The sequence below is a fragment of the Trypanosoma grayi genome, assembly GCF_000691245.1.
Source record: "Trypanosoma grayi strain ANR4 Tgr_1_V1, whole genome shotgun sequence".
In the NCBI taxonomy this organism is placed as follows: domain Eukaryota; phylum Euglenozoa; class Kinetoplastea; order Trypanosomatida; family Trypanosomatidae; genus Trypanosoma; species Trypanosoma grayi.
The window spans coordinates 1216-27493 of NW_008825620.1; the positions used below are offsets into that span (position 1 = coordinate 1216).

General features: G+C 53.8%; 8 protein-coding genes across 8 annotated transcripts; all 8 read right to left on the reverse strand.

Moving 5' to 3' along the window:
• Positions 1-393: 393 nt before the first annotated feature.
• DQ04_00011010 (proteasome regulatory non-ATPase subunit 11) lies at positions 394-1329 on the reverse strand (the record flags this gene model as incomplete). The annotated part of the gene is made up of 1 exon (XM_009307817.1): positions 394-1329. The coding sequence occupies one exon, from the start codon at positions 1327-1329 to the stop codon at positions 394-396; it is 936 nt and encodes a 311-aa protein (XP_009306092.1).
• Positions 1330-2629: 1300 nt separating this feature from the next.
• On the reverse strand, positions 2630-8917 carry DQ04_00011020 (hypothetical protein; the record flags this gene model as incomplete). Its single annotated transcript, XM_009307818.1, has 1 exon — positions 2630-8917. The coding sequence occupies one exon, from the start codon at positions 8915-8917 to the stop codon at positions 2630-2632; it is 6288 nt and encodes a 2095-aa protein (XP_009306093.1).
• A 1119-nt stretch (positions 8918-10036) lies between these two features.
• On the reverse strand, positions 10037-12625 carry DQ04_00011030 (hypothetical protein; the record flags this gene model as incomplete). Its single annotated transcript, XM_009307819.1, has 1 exon — positions 10037-12625. The coding sequence occupies one exon, from the start codon at positions 12623-12625 to the stop codon at positions 10037-10039; it is 2589 nt and encodes an 862-aa protein (XP_009306094.1).
• Positions 12626-12962: 337 nt separating this feature from the next.
• On the reverse strand, positions 12963-17051 carry DQ04_00011040 (hypothetical protein; the record flags this gene model as incomplete). Its single annotated transcript, XM_009307820.1, has 1 exon — positions 12963-17051. One exon carries the CDS (start codon positions 17049-17051, stop codon positions 12963-12965), a length of 4089 nt encoding a protein of 1362 aa, XP_009306095.1.
• Positions 17052-17508: 457 nt separating this feature from the next.
• DQ04_00011050 (hypothetical protein) lies at positions 17509-18018 on the reverse strand (the record flags this gene model as incomplete). Its single annotated transcript, XM_009307821.1, has 1 exon — positions 17509-18018. One exon carries the CDS (start codon positions 18016-18018, stop codon positions 17509-17511), a length of 510 nt encoding a protein of 169 aa, XP_009306096.1.
• Positions 18019-18907: 889 nt separating this feature from the next.
• On the reverse strand, positions 18908-20152 carry DQ04_00011060 (hypothetical protein; the record flags this gene model as incomplete). Its single annotated transcript, XM_009307822.1, has 1 exon — positions 18908-20152. One exon carries the CDS (start codon positions 20150-20152, stop codon positions 18908-18910), a length of 1245 nt encoding a protein of 414 aa, XP_009306097.1.
• Positions 20153-20396: 244 nt separating this feature from the next.
• DQ04_00011070 (hypothetical protein) lies at positions 20397-22724 on the reverse strand (the record flags this gene model as incomplete). Its single annotated transcript, XM_009307823.1, has 1 exon — positions 20397-22724. One exon carries the CDS (start codon positions 22722-22724, stop codon positions 20397-20399), a length of 2328 nt encoding a protein of 775 aa, XP_009306098.1.
• Positions 22725-22912: 188 nt separating this feature from the next.
• On the reverse strand, positions 22913-25855 carry DQ04_00011080 (hypothetical protein; the record flags this gene model as incomplete). The annotated part of the gene is made up of 1 exon (XM_009307824.1): positions 22913-25855. One exon carries the CDS (start codon positions 25853-25855, stop codon positions 22913-22915), a length of 2943 nt encoding a protein of 980 aa, XP_009306099.1.
• Positions 25856-26278: the final 423 nt, after the last annotated feature.

The following is a 26278-nucleotide window of genomic DNA, read 5'->3' on the forward strand; positions in this document are numbered from 1 at the left end:
AAAAAAAAAAAAAGGAGAAAAAAACCAATGTTATGTCGAGGAGGGCGCCATTGCAAACAGGTGAACAACAAACTGACCACTTCAGTGCGCGTTTAATGCGCCGGATCCTATTCTTTGCGCTCTTTGAACCAGCACTAGACACATACGCACAGAGTCAACAGCGAACAGCAAAGGAAAAAAAAAACATAGGGGACCGCGCAAAGTAGGGAGGGAAAGTAACTGCCAAGTCTACGCCCGTGGGAAATCTGTGTGTGGGAATTGTTTCACGGAAACCACCACTGCTCACACACACGGGTTTCATCATCACACATCCCCCCCTACCCCTCGCTTCAATATATCCTCCTTTTTTTCTTTTTCCTCGAATATTCGTTGATATACTTGCCTCTACTACGCCTAGAAGACAACACCGTTGATCATTGCGCCAATGGATTGGTTCAGGTTTGCGTTGATGAGTCCCTCGGCTTCTGTCTGCAGATGGGCGATGGGATTGGTCCGTCCAACATTACCAACGTCGTCTTCATCAAGTCCTTGAACAATAAATCTCTCAGACTGCGTGGCAAGCGAAGTCAGTGTGCGAATCTTTTCCCGAACAGTTTGGCGGTCAAACTTTTCCATATTTTCAAGCCGAAACCCTTCTTGCCAACCTTTTTTGTAGACGTTCAGCAGCAACGCAAGCTCGTGATTCTTCTTCCGGAAGGTGATTGGAAGGCTATAGTAGTCACGATCGAGACCACGGGCCAATGCAATAGGTGATGGACGCGTCAGCCATCCAATATTACTTGTCGTCTGGCGCGGGTCATGGAGCATGTTCCGTGATCCTGGAAACAGGTCCCTGGTGGTACGAAAGGCATCGATAACCACCTTTCCCCGTACAGACTGGATCGGATCGACGACGACCGATACGCTGCGAGGGGTTAACTGTTCGTAGCTTGCCGCCGTCATTACATCCTCACCAGAGAGCCAACATCCAAACCCTGGGTGGCTATGGTACCAGCCAACAACCTTCTCCGAGCGGCCCACCACGGAGAGTCTGTCCAGCATGTGTACCTGGTACTCAGGGTCAACTGCCTCTACGGACTGCCCGGTAGCCGTCTGTGGCATCGAAAATACGTCCGTCACGCGGATGGTGTAATCATCGATCTGCTCGCCAATCATAAGGCCCATTACCTCAAGCGGAACACCCGCCCTGCCGTGGAGCAGCATCTTCAGCAGCGCAAGAGAGGATATCTGAACCGTCTCAGCTGTGTCACGCAAATCCTCCGTCGGAGCACCACGGGCACCAACGCCAGGCAACCCATGGCCCTGAGACAAGTTCGCGGCGTTATGCATACCTCGTTATCTCACAGTAAACCTTTTCCTTGAACCTTTTTCTTTCTTTTCATTACCACAGCCAAAGTAAAAGAAAAAAAATATATATATATATATATATACGTGCATGCATATCCTTAAACAAAGACACTCACACATCGCACTTCGACAGTGCAAATATCCCAAACAATCTACCCACCCATTTCGGCGTCACCGCGCAGAAATACTGCCCCACTGGGTCGCCACACCGGGGTATCGAGCCACAGCTTCACACGAAACTGCCACACCCATTCGCGCGGACACCATCAACGATGTTGTATTGCAGAAGCGCGGGCCCCATCTCGGCACGCAAGAGCATCTCTTACGAACACAATATTATTCTTGTCGAGACACTCCTCCATCAGCGGCTCCAACACCAAGCCTCACTTTCAGAGGCGTGGCTGGCGCCGGGTAAAGGTGCGTGAGAGGTGCCATGCCATGTAACGGCGTGTTGAACTGCAGAAACAAGCAACAGTCATCACCACAGCCACTTCCTAGCACTAATGATCACCGTCTAACGGCATACATCACCGTTTACTTTATTCCCACTTCCCCGGATGCCATCCACAAGTTAGCAATTTGCGATAGTACTATGGAGAGAGACCGTCAGGAAAGAACAGCAACAACCCCCCCCAAAAAGGATTAGCAAATGTGTCGCTCTCTTAAGGATGAACGAAGGGCTGTTCTACCAACATGCATTCCCCTGTAGTGGGGAGATAGACAGTACTTTTACCTATCCCAACTGGAATTAGACGTTTCTTACATTCCAGCACTTTTAAAAAAACTCCCAAATTATTTTTGTGGTACCACAGCAAAATGTTCTGTTAAGCACTCGCTGTGTGCAGGGGCAGCAAAGGTGTCATGAACACCGCAGCAGAGCACATGGTAGCAGAAACACTTTTGACTTCCTCTTCCCCCTCTGNAAAAAGGACCAAATCAGTAATGAGACGAAGTGTGATTCTTTCCCTCAATAGCAAACATTCCAGTGGCTCGTATTAACCGTTTTTCCCATTCCCATTTTCCGAGCACTTACAATTAAGATTATAGGAAGGCTGCCCTCTTGTCTCCCACACGCGGGTGTGTGAGAGACTAGATTGGAAATCGCAAACTGAAAACAGAAGAGCATGGACGTGACGTCTTAATGAACGATCATGACCAGTGAAAGCAAACCCTCAACCGGAAGTGACCTGATTTGCCTGAATAATAAGAAGAGAACAGTCGAGTCATTTAGATCGCAGCTTGCGCGGATACGGCTTCGAAGAAGCAGAAGATTTCTCACGGCTCACCGCCCTAGTGCAGTGGGCCAACTCGGCGTTGCTCCAGGATCGACGAAGTGGCCAGCGAATGCATTGTCACTCCGAAGGCGGTGCTGTCTGCCACCAACTTTCGCTCCGCACTCAGGGCACCACCCCTCCTCCATCGCGCCGCCGCAGTCCCCAATGGCGTAGATGTGCCCGTTGGGGCACTGAAACCAATGCCCAGCGGAAAGGCCGAGCGACTTTGCAGCATACCGCACAGTTTCTGCAATTAACTTTCTTTGAGAAAAGCACAGTACCACTTGCTTTGCCCTATCCTCCTCCTCCGGGGCAATACCATGTGCCGCAAACCACATCGCTGTTTCAATATGTTCGGACAGTGCTTTTGGAACTTCCACAGGCAACTGCGCCAATTTGTGCAGGTAGCTTGTCCACTCCACTCTCTGCGCAAACTTTTTCACCTCTTCATTATTCTGCGCAGATGGCAAGGATTTCGTTAAGTTACCCGGATCATCCACCAGTTCTGCCAGGTTTCTTGAGCAGAATGCCCGCACTCGCTCTGCCATCTCAGACGCACCGGTTCCCTTACCCACTCTTTCGTCGTGCATCTTCACAAATGAAAAAGCAGCGCGGGAAAGCATTTCGGCATTGCGCGCAATATTACTGTCGCTTTTCCTCAGTTTTACAAGACCCACTTCTAACACTTGCAGGTGATACAGCAGCAGAGAGATCCATTTCTTCTCCAGAAAAATCTCTCCGCAATGACGAGCGAAAGCACCTGGAATGTCAGTCTGAGGCAGTTTGATTCCAGATTTCGGTTTCCCCTTGCCAAACTTGTTTTGTTTCTTCAGTCTTTCACGAGTTTGTTGAATAATTCCTCGTAATTGTTCTAAGCAACCAGTATGCACATTAGTTTCAGCGAGATATTCCAGAATTTCATCCACACAGCATTCCGCTGACTTCTTAAGCTTTTGCAGTTCCTCGTCGATTCGTGCCGCTACCTTTTCAGCCGCCAAAAGTTGCTGCTTGATAAAGTAACCACCGTGCCGGAAGCTCATTGGCTGCAGAACCACCCGGCATAGAGGACACGTGTGCACGCCGACCTCCTCTGATTTCTTAGCCGCAAAGGTGCTGAGCAGCTCCCTCGCTGGAAGGAATGAACCACAGCAGGGTAACTCAACAAGAAACGGAGGCTCCCCGTCATCGGCCACGGGCTTTCCCAGGCGTACCTCGTCGCTGTCGCCTATGAAGGTATGCACTTTCTGCGCGAGTGAAACAGTGTTCGGGACACCCTCGACATAACAATCCCAGCAGAACGTGGGGCATGTCTCCCCGCACAGGCCACAACACTGATGGCCGCAAGGCAGCTTCTCCGAACACCGTCGCCAGCATCCATCCTTATCCCCACCGAACTCACACGGCTCGTTGCACTTCTTCACGCACGCACCGTGCGGACAACTCCACGCACATGGTTCCATGCACTTTTTGGCAGGACAACCACTGCTGCAGGTGTGCACTGCCTTCTCGCATACCTCTCCACAGGGCTTGCCATGACCGCACCAAAATGAACATGGCTCCTCACAGAGGTCCACAACGGCAGTGCAGCCCACTTTACTCGCGTGTCCACACACAAGTGCTTTTCCTTTTTCTTGACATCCGCTGTGGAACTTCCTCAGTGAGCACACACCACACTTCCCCTTGCATCGATGCCCGCACAACAATGTGGCTTCACATGGTGAAGTGCAGAGCGGCGGGTCGGGTGCACAACAGTCGTGTTCCTCACTGTCGTGACCGCAGGGCAATTTCACTGTTATTATCTCTTTGCAGTTACATGATCCCGTGTGACCACATTGGAGTGCACAGCGCCGTCTGTGTCGGCACGCAAAGACCTCCCTGCCACATACAGCATTGCAGAGTCCGGTAAGGTCCTTCTGATTGCACCGATGCTTCACGTTGTGTCCGCAAGGAGCCTGGCTGATCCGCTCCTGAACGCAAGTTTGAATACGCTGTCCGTGATCGTCATCGATACCAAAGTGGCACTTTGTCCGGCAAACATGCCCGCAACTCATGTGCAAACTGCATCTCTCTCCGCAGTTCCGGACAGCTGTTCCATTCGCATGATCCATACAGGGTGCACTCACCTCGTGTCCACAGAGCGCCTCTTTGGTGCACAACTCCCTGCACAAAGGAACATCTCCTAGCATATGACATTGCATCATGACAGTGTGACCACACTCCTCGTACTTGTGCCCAACCCTGACGGTGCATACACCGCAATTATTTCCGCATAAATTCACACATGGGTGCTGACACCAAGGTCGTGGTGGATTGCACACGTTACCAGTCCGTTCGCACGGCTTTACACACTTCGGATGAGCTCTGTGAGCATGACATTTTGCTTCGCATCTGTGACCGCACTCAAGAACAGCGTCGCATCGCTCAGGACATGATGCCCGCTTCATCTCGTATTCCTTAATGCTGCCAAAGGAGAGGTCATGTGTTGGGTGTGAATCGCAGCGTGCCGGAAAGTGTGTGCCAAAACAGCCATCCCTGAGACATGTTTCTTTGAGATGCTTCCACAAATCGCATGCATCTGACATCAACGAGCTGCAGCCGACAACGTAGAGGGCACTTCTCGCCCGGCTCAGTGCTACACAGGAGCGATTTTCCAGTCGAAGAAATCCCGGCTTCTCAGTACGCACTAACGACAGAATGATTATATCATCCTCCTCACCCTGGTAGTCATCGATAGTGCTGAGCCGCACACCTGCTTTGTTTCTCTGATGCTTACCACGGCACGGAACTCCCATTCTTTCGAGTTCCTTGAATACTACAAACTGCTGACCATTGTATGGCACCAAGATTGTGATGCTCATTGCCGGGTTTATGTTCCACAGATAGTGCGCAATGCAGCTCACAAACTTCGCCTCGAAAGAGTTTTGTGGACTCATCATGTCCCCACAAATCCATTCTTTCTTTTCACCGCTGCCATCATGATCAATGAAGTAAAGTCGGTGTGGGCTGCCAGTAGCTCTGCAGACTCCGAAGGGCGGTGGAATGTTGGAGGTCCGCGGGTGGTCCTCGATCACTACAGGGCAGTCGCCGGCAACGCAACTCCTCAGGTAGTAGGGCTTGGTGAGGCACGATATCTCGGAGGTCATGCGGCGCTGCATGGTGAGCGTCACGCACGGCAGGCCGGACAACACCAGTCGCTCCATCGCCGATACGGCCAGGTTGTGCCGACGCTCCAATATGTACTCACTCACCTTTGGCCTCAGCTGCTTGTGGTCTCCGATCAGCACGATATGCTGCATACTCTCCGTGATACACGCCAGAATGTGCGACTCAAGGAGTTCTGCGGCCTCTTCCACGACCAGCACAGAGGCCCCACACTTCTGGACCGTTTCGATCACTTCCATCATCTTGGTTGAAGTGGCAGCAATGACGCCATATTCCACCAAACAAGAAGACTGTTTCTTTCCATCCACGAGCTGCAGTTTCAAGTGCTCCTTCTCCATCTCCTCAACAATATAGCTCAGTCTCTCCTGGAGGGAATAGATACATTCCAGTCGAAGCACATTAAGCAACACTGAACGTTCAATTCCAGGACCCACATTAGCAAGCCTTTCAGAAGCGTCGTGCACGTACCGCTTCCGTTCTTCTGCCAACGGGAGAGCCAGAAGCGATATCTTCGGGACTTGCGCCTCATCAAAGTTCTCATCTTCGTCAACATCGCGCTCGCGACGCCGTTCCTCCAGCGCTGATGCCTCAAAATTATTCAGAGCAGAATCTTCCTTTGGACCACCCGAGTTATGGTAGTCAGCGGCATTGTGCATAACATTTTCCCCAACTTCTGGAAGTGGAGAGAAGTCGCATTTCTCGTTTCGCCACTCTTCCAGGAATGTTTTGCTCTCCGCTTCCTGAATTCTCTTCAATGCTGCTAGCAGCCGCTCAATCGCCGCTTCAAAGAGAGGCAGAGATCTCCTCAACAGTCCTTGCTTCGCCCGCCCGACAAAGCTGTCTGCAAGGTACCCCAGCTCCTCCTGGAGGTACACACAAACTTCAGGCGTTACACACACATTCCCATGAGCATCGGTCACGTCTTTCTTAATAGCCCGAACTTGAGCAAGGAAATTCTCTTTATTAATACCGCACTCACTTCCAAGGTACGGAATTACGTCAACCACACCGAACCACATTCCCAGCTGCAGCGCACTCAGCTGATTCTCAAGAAAAATTACATTCTTCGGCATATTCAGAAGAAGCTTGGCTGAAATATCTTTCTGAATTGAATCACACTCCAACTTCAGTGTCTGCATTGTATGCCGGCGATGTGTTTGTTGTTTCAGCCACTTTGTAAGCAACGCAGATTCCCTGTATTTTTGCAATACAACCATTATGGTGTCCTCCACGGTTTCTGTAACAACATTAGTCTCCTTGAGACTGCTGATTTGACTCACAAGGGTGTAAAATTCCTCTCCCATCGTACGCCTCGAACGTGGAAGACGGACCTCATACTCTTTTAGCTCCTCATCAATCGCGTGTCCGAGGATCCCAATAGTGTCAGAGTTGTCCCCAAGGAGCGACTTCAGGTTCCCAATAGTGCTCTCAAGGGCATGATGGGTGTACGTCATGACGACAATGGGCCCAATCCCCAGGCGCTGCTTGTTCTCCAACAGAAGTTGAAGAAACTTCGCACACACGAAGCTCTTTCCGGTACCAGGGGTGCCCTGAACAACAGCCACCTGATTACGAAATATATGCTTGAGGGCAGCCAACTGGGTACCGTCAAGCAACGCTTTCTTGCCTTTCGAATCCAAATGAGTTTTTCTTTCCAGCTCCTCCGTCCAGTTTTCGCTGCGCCACTCCCCCAGTGCGGGCTGCATATCATCAACATCAGGCCCAAGTGTAACGTAGAGTCCAATCTGAAGCGAAGGATTGTCTTGAAGATAAATAGGCGCATTTGTAGCACCTTCCCCAGTAATCACGGCCCGAAGGAGTGCCGGCTCCACACCATCGGCGAAACGCTTTTCATGCATTTGCAGCGCACACAGGCTAGATGCCGTTGGAAGATAGAAGGTCGGGCAACGAATCATTGCGAAGCTTGCAACCGCCTTCACACAAGGCAGGCACTTTAGGATATCCACGGGGGATACCGCCACCTCCACGTCATCTTTGATCCTTTTAACAACTCCAACAATGAAATTACGCGCAGCTGGCTCACCTGAGCCCGACCACAATACGACGAGGTCACCGCTGAGAAATCTCGCCTTGTGCGTAACCCTCCGTGGCGGAAGGCGGAATATAAAAAGAACACCGTCGTAGGGACTTGGCTGAATGCCAGAGAAAAGCACACTGTACGCCTCGATCTTCATCCCTGATTTCTTCGCCTCACGACAGGAAAGAAAACTCCCTCCCTTTTCTTGCAGAAGCTCTACCGTCTCGCTTAGCGAGTGCATGCAATCGGCCCTCGAAAGATGGAAAAGCGCTCTCAGGTGGAGGCCGCCTAGTTCTCTGGGAATGAAGCGGTCCACTACCACGCCTGGAAGTTCCTCAAGCCGCTCATACCCCTCCCGAAGCCCTACGGCTGTGTGCGGCAGCACAGTTATGGCAGAAATAGGCATCATATCGTTCTTGTACATCTGGCAGACGGTGTATCTCTTCTTCACCTGCTTTCCCTCCTTGTCGGCCTCGGCTTCCTTGATGTGAGCTTCTAATTCCTGCAAAAGTAGAGTAGCCTCGCGCCGCCTGTCCTCAGGCACCAACGGAAGCACTGAAGCCTCGCTGAGGGCCCGGCGGCCGTCATAAGACGTTGGATCCCGCTTGTAGAGATCGTATGTCAGCTCAAATATCTGTTCTTGTTCGCCTGCTGTCCACTTCCGGAGGTCTTCCATTTTCTCTGTGCACCGGATGACCCACACATCGCAGCACAAGCGCACCTCAACTTTGGCCGGAGAAAGATCTCCTTCGCCGGAAAATGAATGCACGATTTTGCACACAACGGGGAGCAGACGGCGTACCACCGATGAAGTGCGGAGCAGCTCTTTAAAGCCCATCATCTGCTCCTCGCTACCCAGCACAACCTGGGAAGGGTCAGGCGCCTCCACTAGTGTTAACAGCGTGTCCAGGGCACACTCGTTTACTCTGAAACCACCCGAATGTCGTTCCTTGCGGTGCAAGAAGTTACAATTATCCGGCCTGTGTGGGTCGGGGTTTGTGCACCAGCGGCCATAACCACTGTTGCGCGCCCTCTCTAGTCCCGGGTTTTGTATGAGTAAAGTGATAGATACCATGTTGCCATCCACGCGCAGCATGCCGGCGACTCTCGGGTCTCGCGCTCGCCCAGCGCTGCTGCCAAAATGCGTATTACCCCTACGTGGAAGCTGCCAAGCAGCCTGCCCCCTGCCACTTCCACGGAAAGACGGCGGAGCCAATAAATGAGACGCCATTTTTAGCCCGGTGCAAAGGAAAGCAACAAAATTTAACGAGCGTATCGATGATGACACGAACAGCAAAAAGCAAAAAAAAAACGGCTTGTTTCACTGATACTGCTTCGAAAAAGAAACAGACCACCTGTCTCTCTCTCTTTGAAAAAAAAAAAGAGACCGAGTGCTACAAGTACTTATGTTGCCTAACTTGCGAGGCCCAGCAATGATTGTTCACTTTTTAATCACTTGAACCCCCCTGAGTTATGCAAGAAAAACGAAGAAGAGGAGAGAAGCTTCACCATGTGCGTCGCGGTTTTTGCTGTGTCTCAGCCAATTTGTTTCTCTCCCATTCGAAGCCCATCAGCAGATACACACACACACACTCACACACACATAAACAAAACAATCCAGCGCGGATTGTACCCCGTAACGCGACCGACTCCTGCCAGGTCGCACGGCGTTCAGGCGGTCCCAAACGGCCACAACTGCCACACACTCCCTTCCCACACACCACTCACGTGGCAAAATTGGCGCACGCAGCGCCACTCAGAGGAACAACGAACGTCAGATCGACCGCATCGCATCGCAACGCCGAGAAACGTCTGGATATCCCACCAACACCAGTGCGCACGCGAGTCACCATCGTGGCTCACTCCTTGCCGGGATGGACAGTAATCGTTGAAGTGTGCTATCGGTGCTATGCATACCTCCTTATCCTGTCCTCTCTATGACCCCCTTGATCCTCCCCCGTGCCACCGCTCACCCAAACACAACGTGTTGGCATCTGTGTTAGATAGGAAACTTGTGCATTGCAGTTAAGCACCGCAGCTCTCTTACACAATCTACTCACCCAAGCAAGTAACCCACTTCGGGGTCACTGCGCACCAAACGAAAAACAAAAAAAAAACAACAAATAGACCTTGAATGATATGTCAGTCCCTCTACATGTCTAGGCCATCAGCTGAATTGTCTCCACACCCTTCAGAGTGAACATTGCTCTTGGTTTTAGTAGGAGTCCGAGTGGGGCCTCGGCTGACGCTGCCGTCTCCCCTTTTCGTATTCGTTTTCCCCTGTTTCGTCGACTTCACTCCCCTTGTCATCGTTGTCAGCGTCGCTGTCGTCGTTGCCAGAGAAAAGGAGAAGCTCCCTTTTCTCATCTGCACGCGCGGCACATCTGAAAATGGCGTTGCGCGCCGCAAATATCTCCTGCTGGACTTCTTCTACAAAGTCAAGTACTCCATCTATGATACGGAGGAGCGTTGATGCTGGAACGCATTCTGCTGCAGGCGTTGCTGCCTCCGCTGTTGTATGTAGGAGTCCCGAATTCTCATTTTTGCGCGATTGCTCGTGTTGCTGTTTATCGTTCGACCCCGTTTGCAATTGTTGGTCACGCAGTGCCGTGAGGAATTGCTGCAGATCACGACAGGAGGCGAGGACGTGCGACGAAGATCGCTCACTGATGTCTTTTACTTCGTCCACCAGAGTGGATAACGTGTGTCGTACAAGTTCGAGGGCCTCATTGTTGTCTTGGTCCGCTTCACTCGCGTCATCGTCCACGCCCCTCCTATTGCTGTGCTCATCGATAAGGCCGATCTCCGTGTGTGCGTGTTCAACTGCATGGGGATAGTGGTGTTGCTCTAGCAGCGCGGCGTGCTGAGCCTGAACGTCGCGTAGGTGTTGCAGTGCACACTTCGCGAGCTGGTCGTAAAGATTAAACAACTCAAGACTGTTTTTCCCTGTGACCCGCCGACGCACCTCACGTCGCAGCGCCTGCTGCTGTTGCCACAGAGCTGAGGCGGATGAGGAGATGAGACGTGGGAACTCACCATAGAAAGAAGAGCCACCTGATTCTCCGCTCTTTGTATAGTGTTGTTGGAGCTGTTGCGGTTGCTTCTGTTGTTGAAGTCGTCGCCGCGTCTCCGCCGCCACCCGGTGTCTCATCTTCTCGTTCCACACTCTGTTGATTTCGATAAGAAAAGGATAGAAGCACTCGTGACTTAGAGACGGAAGGTAGCGGTTCTTGAATTTCTGCGCCTCAACGAAGACAGCATGCGGTATCCAGAAGTCCTTGTCGTGCCGACGTCCCTTTAGCACATCGCAAGGTGACGGGACACGCGGAATGCCATCAATTCTACCACATCGGGATGCGTCATCTAATTCGCCGATGTGTATTCTAGAGCGACGCAGGAAATAATTCTCATCATCAATGATTTCCTGCAGCTGCTTACACCACTGACCATTCAGGTACACGTTGCACGATTGTAGGAGCGTGTTCCCGCCGTAAATTCCATCATCCAGACCAGTACCGAGGGGGGCTTCTAGAGAGCCTCCGTTTCGTCGCCGTGAGAATCCCGTGTCGTCGTTGGAAGGCTTCGCCGACGCTGGTGTTGCTGTTGTGTATCCGGCGAAGATCATTTCCCCGTCTATGTCGCCCACACGCAAATACCGCCGCATCTCAGGTACCTCGCTGAGGAGTCGAAGCAACCGCGCCATGCTTAAACGCGTCGCCACCATCTCCGCTTCGAAGTCACGCTTCATGGCAATGTTGCTTTGCATTTTTTTCATGGCTTCCGAAACACGGGCCTCCATACTTTCCTGAATTGCTTCCAACTTGGAGCGAAGCGCATTGTTTTCATCTGCCAGTGCCTCTCTCTCCTTCCGGACGACATGGTGTTTTCGCTCCAGCGCATTGACTTCGTCCTGCAGCGCATGCAGACTTGCAGCATACCGTTCCCTTTCCTGCCTCCGTTCCCGTTTTCTTTCCTGTTCCCGTTTCCTTTCCTGTTCCCTGCCCATCGTAGAATTATCACCAGCGGTATCGATTTTTGCCGACTTCATCAGCTGCTGCTGCTTATCCCGCGCCACTGGCGTTCCTTCCCCTCTTCCTTGTGAAGGGACAGAAGCAACGTTACTCCGCAGGCTAAGTTTTTTTTCCAGCTGCCTCACGCGCTGATCCTTTTCATGAAGTCTGTCGCTAAGCTCTTCCACCTTGGCTCGCGCTTCTTCCAGCGCCACTGTCCGCTCCTTGAGGACGCGATCGCGCAGCTCGTCCGTTTGACTCTTTGCACCAGCCGCAAGCTCCAACTGTGCCCGCAGCCGCACCACCTCTGCGCGGAGATTATCAATGATATTGTCGCGCTGCAAACGGCCTCTCTCGGCACACAGAAGTGTCTCGTCGAGCGCCATGATTTTCTCATCAAATTGTTTTTCTTTCTCCCGTAGTCGTTCTAACAATGAGTCACGTTCAGAGACACAGCTGCTTTCCATTGTCATATCGCTCGACGTGGCTGGAATCGGTTGCTCATCCGCAGCAAGTGACGGCATAGCATCAGCATCTCCATCATCACATTGCAATTGTCTAGTTGGTGACCATCGTTGCACTTCAGACTTTTGCGTTTTCCGTGTCTTCTGTCCCGCAGTATTGATCTCCGATTCGACAGTTCTCGCCTCATTCTTCCTTTTCTCATCCGGTGCGTAGTACACCGATTCAGAAACAAATTGACGGGGTACTGGAGAAGATATGACATCCTCAAGCGATCTTCGCCGAGTGCCAGAAGCAGATGCTTTTGCTTCCGCCACTTCGTCCCGAGCCATGAAGTTCCCTTCTTGACCTAAAACTATGCTTACGTGTGTGCACGTGGAGCGGGTGCGCGTGTTTGTTTCTAAGGGCTTCGGTCTATTGATGAATTAGCCCCAGTTTAACTTTATTTTAACGCGGTGCAAAAAAGGTTGACAATAATGAGCATGGGAGAACAAGACCTGCCTACGGATAGAGGACTCACTGGAAGAATGGCGACGCGTATGCAATTTCATCCGTTTTTTTTTTCCGTTGCAGAAGGCATTATCCACGGAGATCCACTCGAACAGAGAGGAAGTGCAAAGACGGGGATAAAAACAACGGCTCCCTCCCAAATTAACCAGGCAACAGGTGTCAATCCGCGTCGGGCGCTGTTGCGGATGCCTCAGATTCCTCCCCTTCGCCCACACGCCGCTTGCCTGGGCCAAGTGTTGGGTGCCGAACTGATGGGAAGTCCATGGTGACCGAGGAACGCCGCGGCGGCTCGCTCACATGGCCTACTGTCTCTGGGGGTGCGGTACTCGCTTGCGCCTGTTGCATGGGAGGCGCAGTAGTTTTGGCTGCGACTGGAAGTGTTATTGTTGTTGGCGCTTCCACCAACGGAACTGTGAGCGAAGGGCGTCGCACAGTTGACTGTCGTGGTTCAGGCAAACTTGGTGCAAGGACATCAGAGCGACCACCGGTCGTTGGCCGTGAAAGCGATGGCACATGACCGGCACCAGCTGCGGGAGAGGAGTGTGAATCCGGCAGTTGCAGCGTCACAGAACCACTTGTTTCTGAAGAAATAGGAAGATTTTCGCCACTGTTTTCTTTCTTTTGTTGTTGTTGCTGCTGCTGTTGTTGCTGTGGTGGATCATTGGATAACGATTGATGTTGTTGTTGTTGCTGCTGTGGACCGTTCTTCCGCAGTGATGTCATGTGCAAGCGTGGCTCGCTGCTATCATCAACAAGGGCTACCGTGGCCGAAGTGGCTTTGCCCCCACCGTTGGCCTCAATGGGGTGATTGTTACCCTCAGAGGCTTTTTGCGTAGCTCGCGTCGGCGCCACAACTTCGGTATTATACTTTACCAGACCCGAAACAGAGTTGCTTTCGACGCGGGCGGAGACGGCATCACTTGACTGCACATGCGAATTGTTCAAAGGGGTTTGCCTCAACGGGTCTTGTTGCACCGATGGCAGGCACACCCCTTCGCTCTGGTTCACATTGTCATTGAAGGATGGAAGTGATGACACAACACAGCTGGTACCCGGCTTCTTTTCACGATCGAGGAGCTCCACCACCTCTTCTACTTCCTCACAACAACTAGAGTGCGATGGCGACGCACGGGGAGGTGATTGCTTGACAAGACATACATCAGCCTCGTTGTTGACCTGTGGGCGACATGCTGATTCTGCTCCCACGACAGCGTCATTCGCAGAGGGACGAAGGCCTCGCACGATGCTGGACGACTTCTCTGTAGCCCCCCCCATAGTAGAGGATATAGGGTTAGTGGTGCCCCCGCTCAGTGCATCGTCGCAATTTGCCGCCCGCAGCGGAGGAGGTGGCAGCCATCGTTTCGGCGTGCCCTGCCTCTCAGTCTGCCCTGAAGGCGGCGGCGGTGGCAACTTACCCACCTGCTGGAGATGCTGCTTTTGGGAAGAGGGCGAGGGAACTGCTATGCCACACGGTGAAGGTGTCGCACGCCTGCTTGATTCATCGATAGGAGCGGCGAGTGGATGTTTTCTCTTCTTCATTCTATCGCTGGGCTGCGACTGTGTATGTGCACGACACCGTTCTTCACTTGTGGTGTCTCTGGCGGCAGCGTCTTCCTGCCATTGTAGCAACCGCGAAATAAAAGAATCGGAAGTCAGTCCCGATTTCCCCAAGAGAGAAGAGCGCTCTTTTCCATTACCCTCATCCGCCTCCGGCATCACCGTCCATCCCTGTCTTTGTACCTGCTGAGCAAAGGGCGATTGCGGTAGAGGCTCCGGCACAGCCTCAAACTGTTGTTGCGTTCGCGACGGTGGTGATGCGTCACTCATCATGGCGACTTTGACAGCCCGCAAAACAAAGTCTCTTCTCGCTTTTGTGGCAGCTGAGAGAATTGGCTTTACCGTGCGCTGCTGCTTCTGCTCCTGCTTCGGGGAAGTGGCAAGGTCCATCCATTGCAGAGCCGTGAGAAAGCGTCCCGTTGTTTCCAAGTCGCGCAGTACGTTCTTCACAAATCTCTCAATATGTGAGGGCACTTGAAGACGGTCTCCGCTGCCTGTTGCAAGTGACCGTAGGACTTTCTCCGCACTGTTTCCTGTGGATTGCAGCACTTCCAAGAGCATTACCGCATCATCCTTAACATCCAGAAGCTGCTGGTGCCACCGTCGCTCGCACAATTTCCAAGCTGCACGCTCCCGCCGTAGCACTTCCGCCTCCGCTTCTAACGCCTTCAACTCCGCCTCATGAGCGCGACACCGTGTGCGGAGCTCATCGTTGTCTCTCCGTGCATGCGACAGGCGCAACTCCGCATGACGGTCACTCTCAGCGTGGCGCAGCACAAGACCTTCTGCATGGGAGGCGAGACGGGCGAGCTCGCGCCGGGCAGTAGCTGGCCAAGTTGCAACGTCTTCTGCTACTGGAAGTGGGGGAGATGCTGTCGATGACGGTAACGAAGAGGATGGCAGGGAGGTTAATTCACCGCCAGATAAGAGACGCTCCTGCATCTCACGTAACCTCTGTGCCACTGCTGCCTTTTCTGCCTCTGCAAGACGGTTGTCAAGGAGATGAATATGTGTCTGCGCGGCCTCTAGCTCCTCCGTGATAGACTTCGCGTGAGCCTCCGCTTCATGTTGACGGATGTGCGCAGCCGCGAGCTCCTCTATCAGCTCCTCCACATCACCATTTACTTGTGCGAGCACCGCGGTGGATTCCCGCTGCATGGGGATATTCCCTGACCGAGTCACACGCTGCTCAACAATGCCCCGCAGACGCAGTAGCTCTTCCTCACAAATACGCAACTCGCGTTCCTTTGCATGCAACGCCGCACGTAAACCAGCCACACCGCACATGGCCTTACTCTCTACCTCCGCAACTTGCTGTAGCCTTCTAACTTCTGCATTGGCAGCTTCTAGTAGTTCCTCAAGCCGCTCCTTTCGGTATTGCAGTTGTGCCCGTTCCCGCATTGCCTTCACAAGATGGCGTGCTAGGCTCTCCGTTTTTTGTGTCAGCTCGCGGAGGGCGCCGTCCTGTGTTTCAAGCTCCCTCTGCAGAGCGTGGTTTTCATGTACAAGCTCATGAAGCTCGCCCACGGCAGAGGAGGGCGCTTCCTCTTCCTCTTCCTCCTCATCCTCCCCCCTCGCTGCTGTCACCTCTAGACGTGGTGACACAGCGTGTTCATTGCGGCGGTGCCCTTTGCTCTTGTTGGGAAGCCTTGTGCCGCTGGAGGAGTCCGATGTGCCGTCCCCCAACTTGTGCAACAAGTCCTCTCTCCTCGATGTTGCATCCGTTGCATGGGCAGAAACAGAGTTGGGATGATTGGCAGCGGGGACAGTGCTATTTTCCTGCAAAGGGCCTTTCGGTGGTGGTTGAACACGTCGTAGTATCAGCTTAATCAACTGCTCGTCCTCCTTCACGTCGAAATTCTCTTGCGATGTGCCCCGCTCTAGAGCAACACCATTCTCAGAGGCTTGATGGGCGACCCGCCTTAACTGCAATGGCACAGGCCTCAAGGGCGGGCATCGTTCTTCACCCTCTTCTTTCATTGCATAGGGATGACATGTCTCCGCCTGCGCCGCGCTGAGAAATGCCTCCACGAGGCGACGATCCTCTTGAAGTGCCGCGCCGTCAGGGAGCGGCATCGGTGATGGCAGCGGATGCAACGGCTTCGATCCGGGTATCGTCTTTTTGCTTGCTGGTGCCATCTGTGTCGGCTGAAGTTGTGGTCGATCCCTACTGCTTTCCTCACGTTGTAATGCTGTCACCTCTATGGTTGATGTGGCCTCTCTGACGACGGCGCGCGGTGGTAGCATTGGTGGCGGTGGTGCCAGCAACGGCGTTGAACAGATGCCGTTGCGGCTCGTACTGCGCGCCACGCTGTACGCCACCGCGGCCGGGTCCTCGTAGATCAAGTAGTTTTCTACAGACCGTGGTGTCGACACAATGCCCGATTCGTGGCGCTTTAGATGACCATTATGAGTCTCATCTTGCCGCAAAGCCGCTTCGCATAGACGCTGAAGGGCCATCTGCCGCTCCTCTAACTGGTGCAGCCTCGACCTCCGTTCGTCTTCGTTATTACCAGCGTGGAATGTCTCATCCATTTGTTGGAGGACCTCCTGCAAAGCCTTGGCATCACGGTCAATAACTGCTGTTGTCGATGTTGCTGTCGGCAGCGGCGGGGATGGAGGCGGCGGCAGCGGCCCAACACAAGCACGCCTTGGCGAAGGTGAGAGCTCCCCACCCGCCCGTCTATACATTATCCTCTCTAAATCTAACTGTTCGTGTGTTTGTATTGCAGCCAAACCAGAAATATAGAGCGGGCATTTTCAAAGAAACGGCTACGATAATTGGGAAACTTGGTACACGTAATGCACAGTTATTCACCTTATCATGAGGTACAATACAAGGATCGCTACAGATGCACTGCAGCACCGATATGTCTTCCGATGTCAAAAGTACCACAACAACACGAAGGCCAGCCCTGACAGCATGCTCGCGCGCGCGCGAGAGAGAGAGAGAAGCAACTAAAGGAAATCATTGACATACGGAGGTCACAAACTAACCCGATTCCCATTTCCCTCCAGATGCGCTCCTTCCGCCGGGTAAACCTTTTTCGCCCACAGCTCATCGTTCGCATTACATCTCTCTCTCTCTCCACTTCATCACTATTGGCTTCCTCACCGCAGTCAACCCAGACACCATCCAGCTGCCTCCCTAGTCTGTTTGCGTTCCACGCGACACCATATGGTTCAAGGGCACAATGCGCCGAATGGTTCTAGAACCTGTAGTAGCATTTGCCACGCCGCTGCGGTGTGCGCATGGGAGATGCGAATTCCGAAGAGACACCGCTGACGACAGAGAGCAGGATCGCCTCGTATTCATGTCACTGTCACTGCTACGGCGGCTTCCGCTGTTCTTGTTTTTTACCCCAATATTGTCGTCCCGGCTGCCACCACCAGTGCTCCACACGGGTGTATGTGAGATGTCTTTCCTGCCCACTCCCTTTTCTTCTCTCTGTTTATGTTGGGCGAGCTCCCACACCTCCCTGCAACACCGCGAGAGGAGCTGCCTCCGCAGTGCTTTCAACTCCGCGTCAGCTTCCCGCCAGCCGGCGTCGCGGCGTCCCACGACTGTCAGTAACATTTGCATGCGATCTTCGATTGCATCGGCTGAGGCGGACAGAGCACCAAGGCGGCGGAGGTACTGTGCCGTGCTATAGTCCATCAAGCATCACCACAAACACAAATGTAAATACCAGCCTTCTTTGCAAGACAATGTCAACAACAACAACAACAAAAAAGCAATTAAATAAATAATAACTACGGCAGCCATAGTCAGTGAATGTAAAATAAGGAAGGAACTTTTTCATTGGGAGTAGATGTGTAGTAATCTTATCTTTCTCTCGTTTCACTTTTTCAAGCAGTTCCGTTGTCTTTTCTTTAATATGTCATATTTCCTTTCATGTCAATTCCTTCCTTTTACTGTCAACCTTATGGAGTGTGCAATTTGCGTGGCGTTCCTTAAAGGCTCTCCAGGTCTTTTGCCCACTCCGGGCGACACAGCATCTAGCTGCATGACCCAGTGCTAATGTCACATAATACCAATGACCTTATATATATATAAGTATTAGTCAGATGCACATATGTATAGAGAGGTATACATCCATATAAACAAGTTTCTTTGAACCCCACAAAGAAATTCATATTCTTGTGATAATTCCATTTTTTGGTGTTCATGCAGATGCACAAAAAAAAAAACGTGCAGCAAAAAATATCAATGCATTTAGAGGGGACAATAAGTCTTTTTTTTGCTTCGTCCCAAACAAATCTAATATACATCAAAGAAGAAACCTATCCCATTAGGCCCGTTCGCGATTGTCTCTAAACCACAGACTCCCTACGACCATCTATGCACATGGTTCATGTTATCCTCCTTTCTTACGTGTACCGTACATACCCAAATTTGCGTGGAACGTATGCGTTCAGAGTGCAATGATATACAAGAAGACATCACCGAAGGATTATAATTATAACAGAATGATCACCACCATCGTTCCGAAACTTAGATGGAATTCAATCGCTACATTTCCCCTAACTGGATTACATCATATCCCTTAAAGCATTTTCTCTGGATTGCGGCGGATAATACGCACACCACAAGCCACACCGGTAGTGTTAGCCAATAACTGCTTCTCGTCACGTGCACGGTCACCTGAGTTGAGGACCGAGTGCTGCCATGATATTTTTCCGATTTCTTTTTCCGGCACCGCCAACACGTGTCTCTCATTTCCTCGGAGGAACGTCGACAATCCACTGAGGCTGCCGTCGTCGTCATTATCGCCGTTCATGAGTTCTTCCACAACGGAGAGCGGCGTCACGGGGACCACAGCGGGTAACGAACCGCCGACCTGTTGGCGCGAGACCACCGCCACAGGCACCGACGATCTTCGGCGTAACGCGCAGAGATCCTCCACATCGCCGCTGCGGTCCACAACGTCCCACCGAAGTATTTTTTCTAACGCATCACACCCACCACGCCCCACGAACTGTGGACTGTGAATGGTGACCACCCGCTCCTCGTTCGCCGCGCATGTTGACCTCGGGATCGGCATGACGCCCCCAGTCGGTGTGTGACAGCTGGCGTGCGAGGGATGCAAAGGCCTCGATCGCTTGGACGAGAATACAGACGACCGTATCACCTGGCGGTCTGCACCTTGGGCACCGGGCGTTGAGTTCGTCCTAATGGACCAGCTGCTCAGTGAGTCAGACGTTTTGGGTGAGTCCTGGACGCCCAACCCCCTTCCGCGTCGACTGCAGCCATGCTTTAAAGGACCGTCCCGGAAAGATACGAGAGCAGCGACACATTCGTCTGTAACGCTGGTAAAAGAGTTGTTCATGCGTTGCTCGAGTGACACAGGGGGGAGCCAAGTGGGCAGGGCACCGACAGCAGCTGGTGAGTCTCCTCCCAAAGCCAACTGTAGCTGCAAAGGACGTTGGGCACGCGCAGAGAAACCACTGCGCGGAACGACTCGCTTAGAGACAATCGCATGCAGATCCCTTGGCGCTTGCACTTGTACTGTTGCTGCTGGTCCTGCAGCTTCCATAGCAGTGACTTCGAGAACGGTCGTAATGCTTTCCGCGACATCACTGCACTGACGGAGATGGCCACAAAATTGCCCCGCCCCGTTGCTTCCAGAGCACGGCGACACTTCACTCATTGCACGCGGAAAAGGAGGCTGCTCCCTCTGTTGCGCTACACACGGACTGCCCACCTTGTTAGAGAGTGGCATAAAGGTGGCGACCAGAAGCGCCGACTCTTCCTGCAGCTTCAGCGGTGACATGGGCGACACCTTAGGCATCCTCACCGCCCCTCTTTGAGGCATGCTGTCGGTTAAGAACCTGGACGGCCGTCTTACTAAAAAAGGCGAGAAGGGGAGCAAATAAAAAAAAAAAAAANAAAAAAAAAAAAAAAGAGCGAGAAAGGGACGGACAGGTACAGCTTTTGGCAGACTTAACTGTTACTACAAGTCCAGGCTACTCTGTCGAATTGTACCACTTCTCTATTCTATCCTGTCGTCTCTTCACACAGCACAGCACTCCCCCTCAAAAGGATTCATCGCTGCTTCCCCGGCGGCCGAACAAAATATCGCTGTCAACATCATCATCCGAATCTCGCGTGAAAAGTGTGTTTGCCGCCACCTCTTCTGTCAGCTGTCGTTGGCGGGCCGAAGCCGCAAACGTGCCTAACGACGGAATTCCTCGTCTCCCGATTCCGTCGTCGTCAGAGCCGTCACGCTCGTCTGCCTGCCGTTGGAGCAGAACTGAGCGCTGTGAATTTGCAGCCCACGCTATCCCGCGGCGGCCAGTGTCCTCGTCAGCCTCGATGGCTGTGCGTCCGCTTGTTTCTTCGCGACACAATGAATTTTGTTCGGCAAACACCGACGCAGGAGTTGAGAGCACCGTTGCAGTTGCTGCGGTTGCAGTGACCGCCTTCTTGTCCGCGGATGGCGGCGAGGACGCGGAGGACGAGGGCGAAGACGATGATGACTGAGTGGATGAGTGGCCCTTGGGCGTAGAATCGACTGATCCCTTCGAGTGTGTCGGTGATGAGGAAGAGGTAGGTGCTTTCTCATTTCTCGCGGTCTCTTCTTTTACTGCACTCCTGCGCCGTTCCTCGCTTTCATCATCGCCGCCACCTTCCGTCGCCCTTGTCTCCGTCTCTTCCACCTCCCGAAGTGGTACCGCTATGGCCGCAGCGGGACTGTCGGGCGGAGCAGAAGCAGCAGAAGGAGGAGGAGTGGCAATAACAGGTGATGTGGAATCAGGCAGTGCGGTGGCTAATGCCACTCTCTCCCTTTTCTCATCTTCCTCCGTTCGCTGCAGGACGTCTTGAATGACAGACGCCCCCACTGGAGTCACCCCTTGCTGCTGCGCCACCGTGTCGTCCAGCTCCCCCTCCCCCACAGCGGTTGCTGGTTTTGTTCCTGTCGTTGTTGTTGCTGCGGCTGGAGCTGCTGGTGGCGGCGACCTCGTTAAGTTCCAAGCCGATTGCCACGTAGCCTCACGCGTTTGAGGTGGCTGTGTGGAAAATGCTGCTGAAGGGGGCATCGCCGCGGACACACGTTGCTGCAGTTCCTCTGCCTTTTCGAGTACGTCGCGTAACGTGGAGGTCCTCCCCTCCTCCGCTTCGCCACGCCAGCCGGCGACAGCATGTGCGCCGATGAGCGACTTGACACGAAAGCGCAGACGGCTGATCTCCTCGTCTTTCAACAAAAGCTCCGCGACGTGCTCGGCCTGCAGCCGCCGCAGATCCTCAACGCGGCGCCACTCCCGATCGCGTGCCGCATCCGCCTCGGCGAGCCGCACTCCGCAGAGCTCCTCGTACTGCTGCGCCTGCGCCGTCAGGACGCGGATCTGCTGCTTCGCGTCGTGGAGACGGCCCTCTAACGCCGCTGTCGCCTTGTCACGTTCCTCCAGCAGCCCTTGAAGCTCGCGGTGCCGCCGGTCCAGTTCAACACGCTGGAGCTCCAGATCCTCACGGGCCTGGGCCAATCTTGCCTGCTCCGACTCCACGCGCCGCACACTCGCTCGCTCTACCTCACGCAGCTCCTCCATTTTGTGCTGCAGCAACACACCGTAGTGATCCTCCGCGGCGCGCCGCACCTCATGCAGCTGTTGCTGCTCGAACGCCCGCAGCCGCTGCTGGTACGCTTGTTCCATCTGTGCCTGCAGTTCCTGGCGGTAGGCAGCCATGCGGCGGTCCACTTCCTCACGCGTCGACTGCCCGAGTTGGGAGAAGCGGAGCGCGTACTTTGCGTCAACCGCCGCGAGGCGAATCTCGAGTGGCGGAGGCGACGATGCTGTGGGGTCATTAGCGTCTGTCTGCGTTCCAACTGCGGAGCCCGGCGGCCGTCCGCGTGAGTCACCTACTTGTCGCATGTGCATCTCTACGACGCGCTGGAAGAGACTTGTGTCCTGCCGCTGCGTGGCTGCAGTACTAAAGTGCAGCATTCCTGCCAGTGCGTCGTCACCAGCCGCCCCGAAGGAGACGTCCGCCTCGCTGCTGAAAATGGCAAGGGAGAAGGTCCGGTTGGTGAGACGGAGGTGATTTTCCACGAGTGCGTCCGCGAGGCGTTGCGTCCATGCGCTATCATCATCATCTGACTCTTCGCGCCCGTTCCTTATCACTGCGGCAGTGTCTGAAAAGCCTTGCCGCCGCCTTAGCAACTCGGACACAATGACACTGCGAAGCTGCGTTTTGAGCGAGCCTAGAGCCCCACTGGACCGCAGAAATTGTTGCATTCCTGCACGCAGCTCCGAAACGGACAGAGCTCCACCGCCAGCGGAGGTTGCAGCAGCAGCTGCGGTGGCGGTGGCGGTGGGCGACGCCACAGCGTTCCCCGCTGCGTGGTGTGACGAAGAAGGGATCATGGCCTTTGCCCCTTCGCAGTGACTTTTGCGACAAAACAAAAAATGAGAGAGGCGAGGCAAGGAAGAAAGAGAACGTCATAGTCAGGATATGCTATGCCCCCTGTGTGCTATATTTCTCTTGTTTCTTTTGGTTGGGCATGTGCCCCCCAACCCCAGCAACTGTATTTCGTCGGAGCAGCGAAGCACCTTTATGTGTCCACGTTGTAGCGGCCACCAAGGCGCAGCTCGCGTGAGAAGAGCGGCGACGACCACAACAGCTGCGCCGCCGAGCACACCGCATCGTTCTGGGGCAAATGCTGTGGTAACAGCCCAACATCCCCGAGGAGGGACTGGAGGCTGAGAAGGTGCTGCTGCAGCAACGGGTCCACAGATGCACCCTCTTCGAGGCCCGCCGTCACGTGCATTTTCTCCAACAGACGCCGCCGCACACCGCGGATCACCTCCCGAGCGAGGGGAACGACATCGAACGTGAGGCTGTTGCGCTGCGAGACGAGGGACGCGGTTACAGCTGTCCGCTGAGCTGCCCATCGGACCATTGTCGACTGCGCCCACTCCACAACTCGGCGTCGCCACAACTCACTCGTGCGGCTGACCGCATCCGCCTCCGGACGCGACACAAGTTCGGGCGGCATAAGGCACTGCGCCACGGCGAGAACCGCGTCGTGTGGGTTGACAACAGCATGGAAGGACGCCGCACCGCGTTGCCGCAGCTGCGCCCGCTCGGCAACACTTTCATCAGGTCGGTGCCCCCCCACTCGCCGCGTTGCCGCCAATGCCATGGCGCCCTCCAGGTCACAGGACGACGCGACCGTGTCGGCGAGGCTGTTCAGCAGTAGTGTTGTGAAGAAGCGGTACGCCTTTACGCGGACGTCGTGTTCGGTGCCATCGCCGCCGCGCAGCCCCTGTGGACTCCCCTGCAGCACGAGGCCGAACTGGTACGCCACGGCGGCAAATACGGAGTAAAACAAAGGGGGCGAGACGTCTTCCTCTGTGACGTGCCGCCGCAGGTACGCGTTCAGCACCTGCGGCACCCACTCCAGCGGGTAGAATTCATAATGGATATCGTCCATCAGCACCTTGAACTCCGCTGTGAAGTCTATCACGGGCTCGCCAGCAACCCTGTCCCCGTCCGCATGATGTCCGCCACGTGTCACAACGACGGGTCGACTCAGCATAGGCTCATGAAGAAAAGGGAGCAGTAGTTTCTCAAAGAGAGGCCCTAACTGTCGTGTGAGTTGCTGCACGACGCTTACCGTCTGAAGTTGCGTGTACACAACAAGAGATGCCAGAAGGACTTCGCAGCGGTAGCGTAGCAGTAGTCGGTTCTTCTCTTCTTCAGACATACGCACTGTGCGAAGTAGTTCACGGGTATCACCATCGCCATACTCCCGATCATTGTTCCCTTCGTCGTCATCGTCGTTGTTGTTATTCGAGCGACTACCAAGCGCCTGAAGCTGAATAATCATCGGCTGCACGTCGGTACTGCGCTGCAGGACTCGCTCCGTTTCCTGAGAGGTGGCTCCACCGAGGCCGGACCGCTCAAAGAAGTCAAGTAATGCTTCCCCTGCTGCTTGGTAGTACGCAGGCATGACAAAAAAAGGCTTGCGACCTCCACTACCACCACCATTATCACTCTGCGCGCCGTTGCCATTGCCGTTATGTCGCTTCGTAGGGAAGGCGGCATCGATGAGCGTGTCGAGACTCTGTGGAATAACACACCGGAGACGTGCCATGTATGTGCGGCGACTGAGGGCTACCAAAAGCTCTCCAAATACGGCACGACTGCTTATTCGCACCCCATCAGTCGTCACCGCATTCTCTTGCTGCACCTTGTCAAGCTGTGTGGCCCTACGCAAACACTCCGACCAAGGCCACTCAAACCCAACCTGCTGCAGCAGCGTGGGCACGAAGTGTTGAATAAGCGCGTCTATCTCATGAAGGGTTATTGCACGTGCGGCAACAGGACGAGCAGACATTTCCAATTCCTGCTGTTGTTGTTGCCGCTCACCACTACCGCTTTTCGGCTTCAGTGAACCAGACGTTGCAATAGGAAGAGGGGCATGGGCCGCCGTCGCACCCCCAGCGACAATAGCAAAGATAAGCTCCTGTACACAGGTAACTATAGCCGTAGCGAGGAGAAAATTAGACACCGCCCCCTTCTTCTCACGCACCAAGGCCTCTTGCAGCTCGACGAGACTGTGCAACAGAAGCGCAGCAGATGCCAACGGGCAGCGCCCTGTACCATCTTCCCTAAACCGACTGTACGCAGTGGAGTACTCTAGAACACCCATGATGACACCGCACGCGCGGGCCGCGGCAGTCCTGCCAGAACTCTGATTTACGTACGCCAGCAACATGCGGGCACACGCCATCTTGACACGGCCAAAGACTTCCACCGCTAGCGCGGCGAAGAGACACGCGCGATGTGTCTCAGCAATGTTCGCGTCATCGTCTGTGGATGTTACACCCTCCACGTCGAACAAGAGAGAATAATGTGCCTCTGAAACATCTGACGACAGCATCGCTTCCAGGGCGTTCTGCATCAGCCTCTCTGGCGCCTTTCCCTTGACACACCATTGTTTTCGGTGTTGCTGTTGCTGCACAATCGCCACCACTTCCCGTACCATCTCATCCAGAGAGGAGGTACAAGACGACGAACCTACAACAGAAAGATGGCTGCGAACAGCCAGTTCTCGCAGAACGCGGCCAAAGCACGACTCTGCCACACAAGGAAGTGGGGGATATGCACAGTTGCTCGCTCCCTCCGCCACCGCCGCCTTCACATGTGTTTCAACCTCCTCCGTCTCAGCGCCGCGCTGCCGCCACTGCACATCGTGAACCACCACCGCGGAAAGGCCCATCAACTCCAAAGATTCCTCAAATGAAAGAGTAAAAGCTTCATTCTTCTCGCGGCTGTTGCCGCCACTACCCGACGGCGCAACGCACAACGGGGGCGTACAGTGAAAGAACGGGCGCGTCCAGGCTGTGAGGTAGAAGTACCACAGCCACTGGTCCGCCGTGACTAGTGCGCCAGCGTTGCCATTCACCGCAGTGCCGTAGCAAGGCAACAACAGCGAGAGTGGAGGCGACTTTTGGTCCGCCGCCTTGGTGGCATCCGTCCTCAACGCCATCGTACCACCCACACACCGGAGAGAGAAGTGATACACGTGCTTCGTGGGGGTATTCTTGCCTCTTCCTTTTTTTTTGCCCTGACGCTCTGATCGTTTTCCACTCTTGGAACTGTCGCTGTGAGATGTGTATATTCGTTCCTCGCCTTAATTAATTATTGGGAGTCAAAGAGGAGTGGGAGTTTGCGGGAACCCGTTCAATCTCTCCTGTAGTGATCGAGATACTTCTCTATCTTTCGCACAAATGCCACCAAGAGACAAAAGGGAGTGAAGAACAAGATGATAAAGCCAGCGGAACGAAAAATCGCAAAACGCTTGGGACGCCCAACGATGCCCACGAACACAATGCAGATTCCCCATCACCTCATACAACGATCCTTGGGCCCACACCTTTGACCAAAGGCACTCGTTGCTACCATAACCATT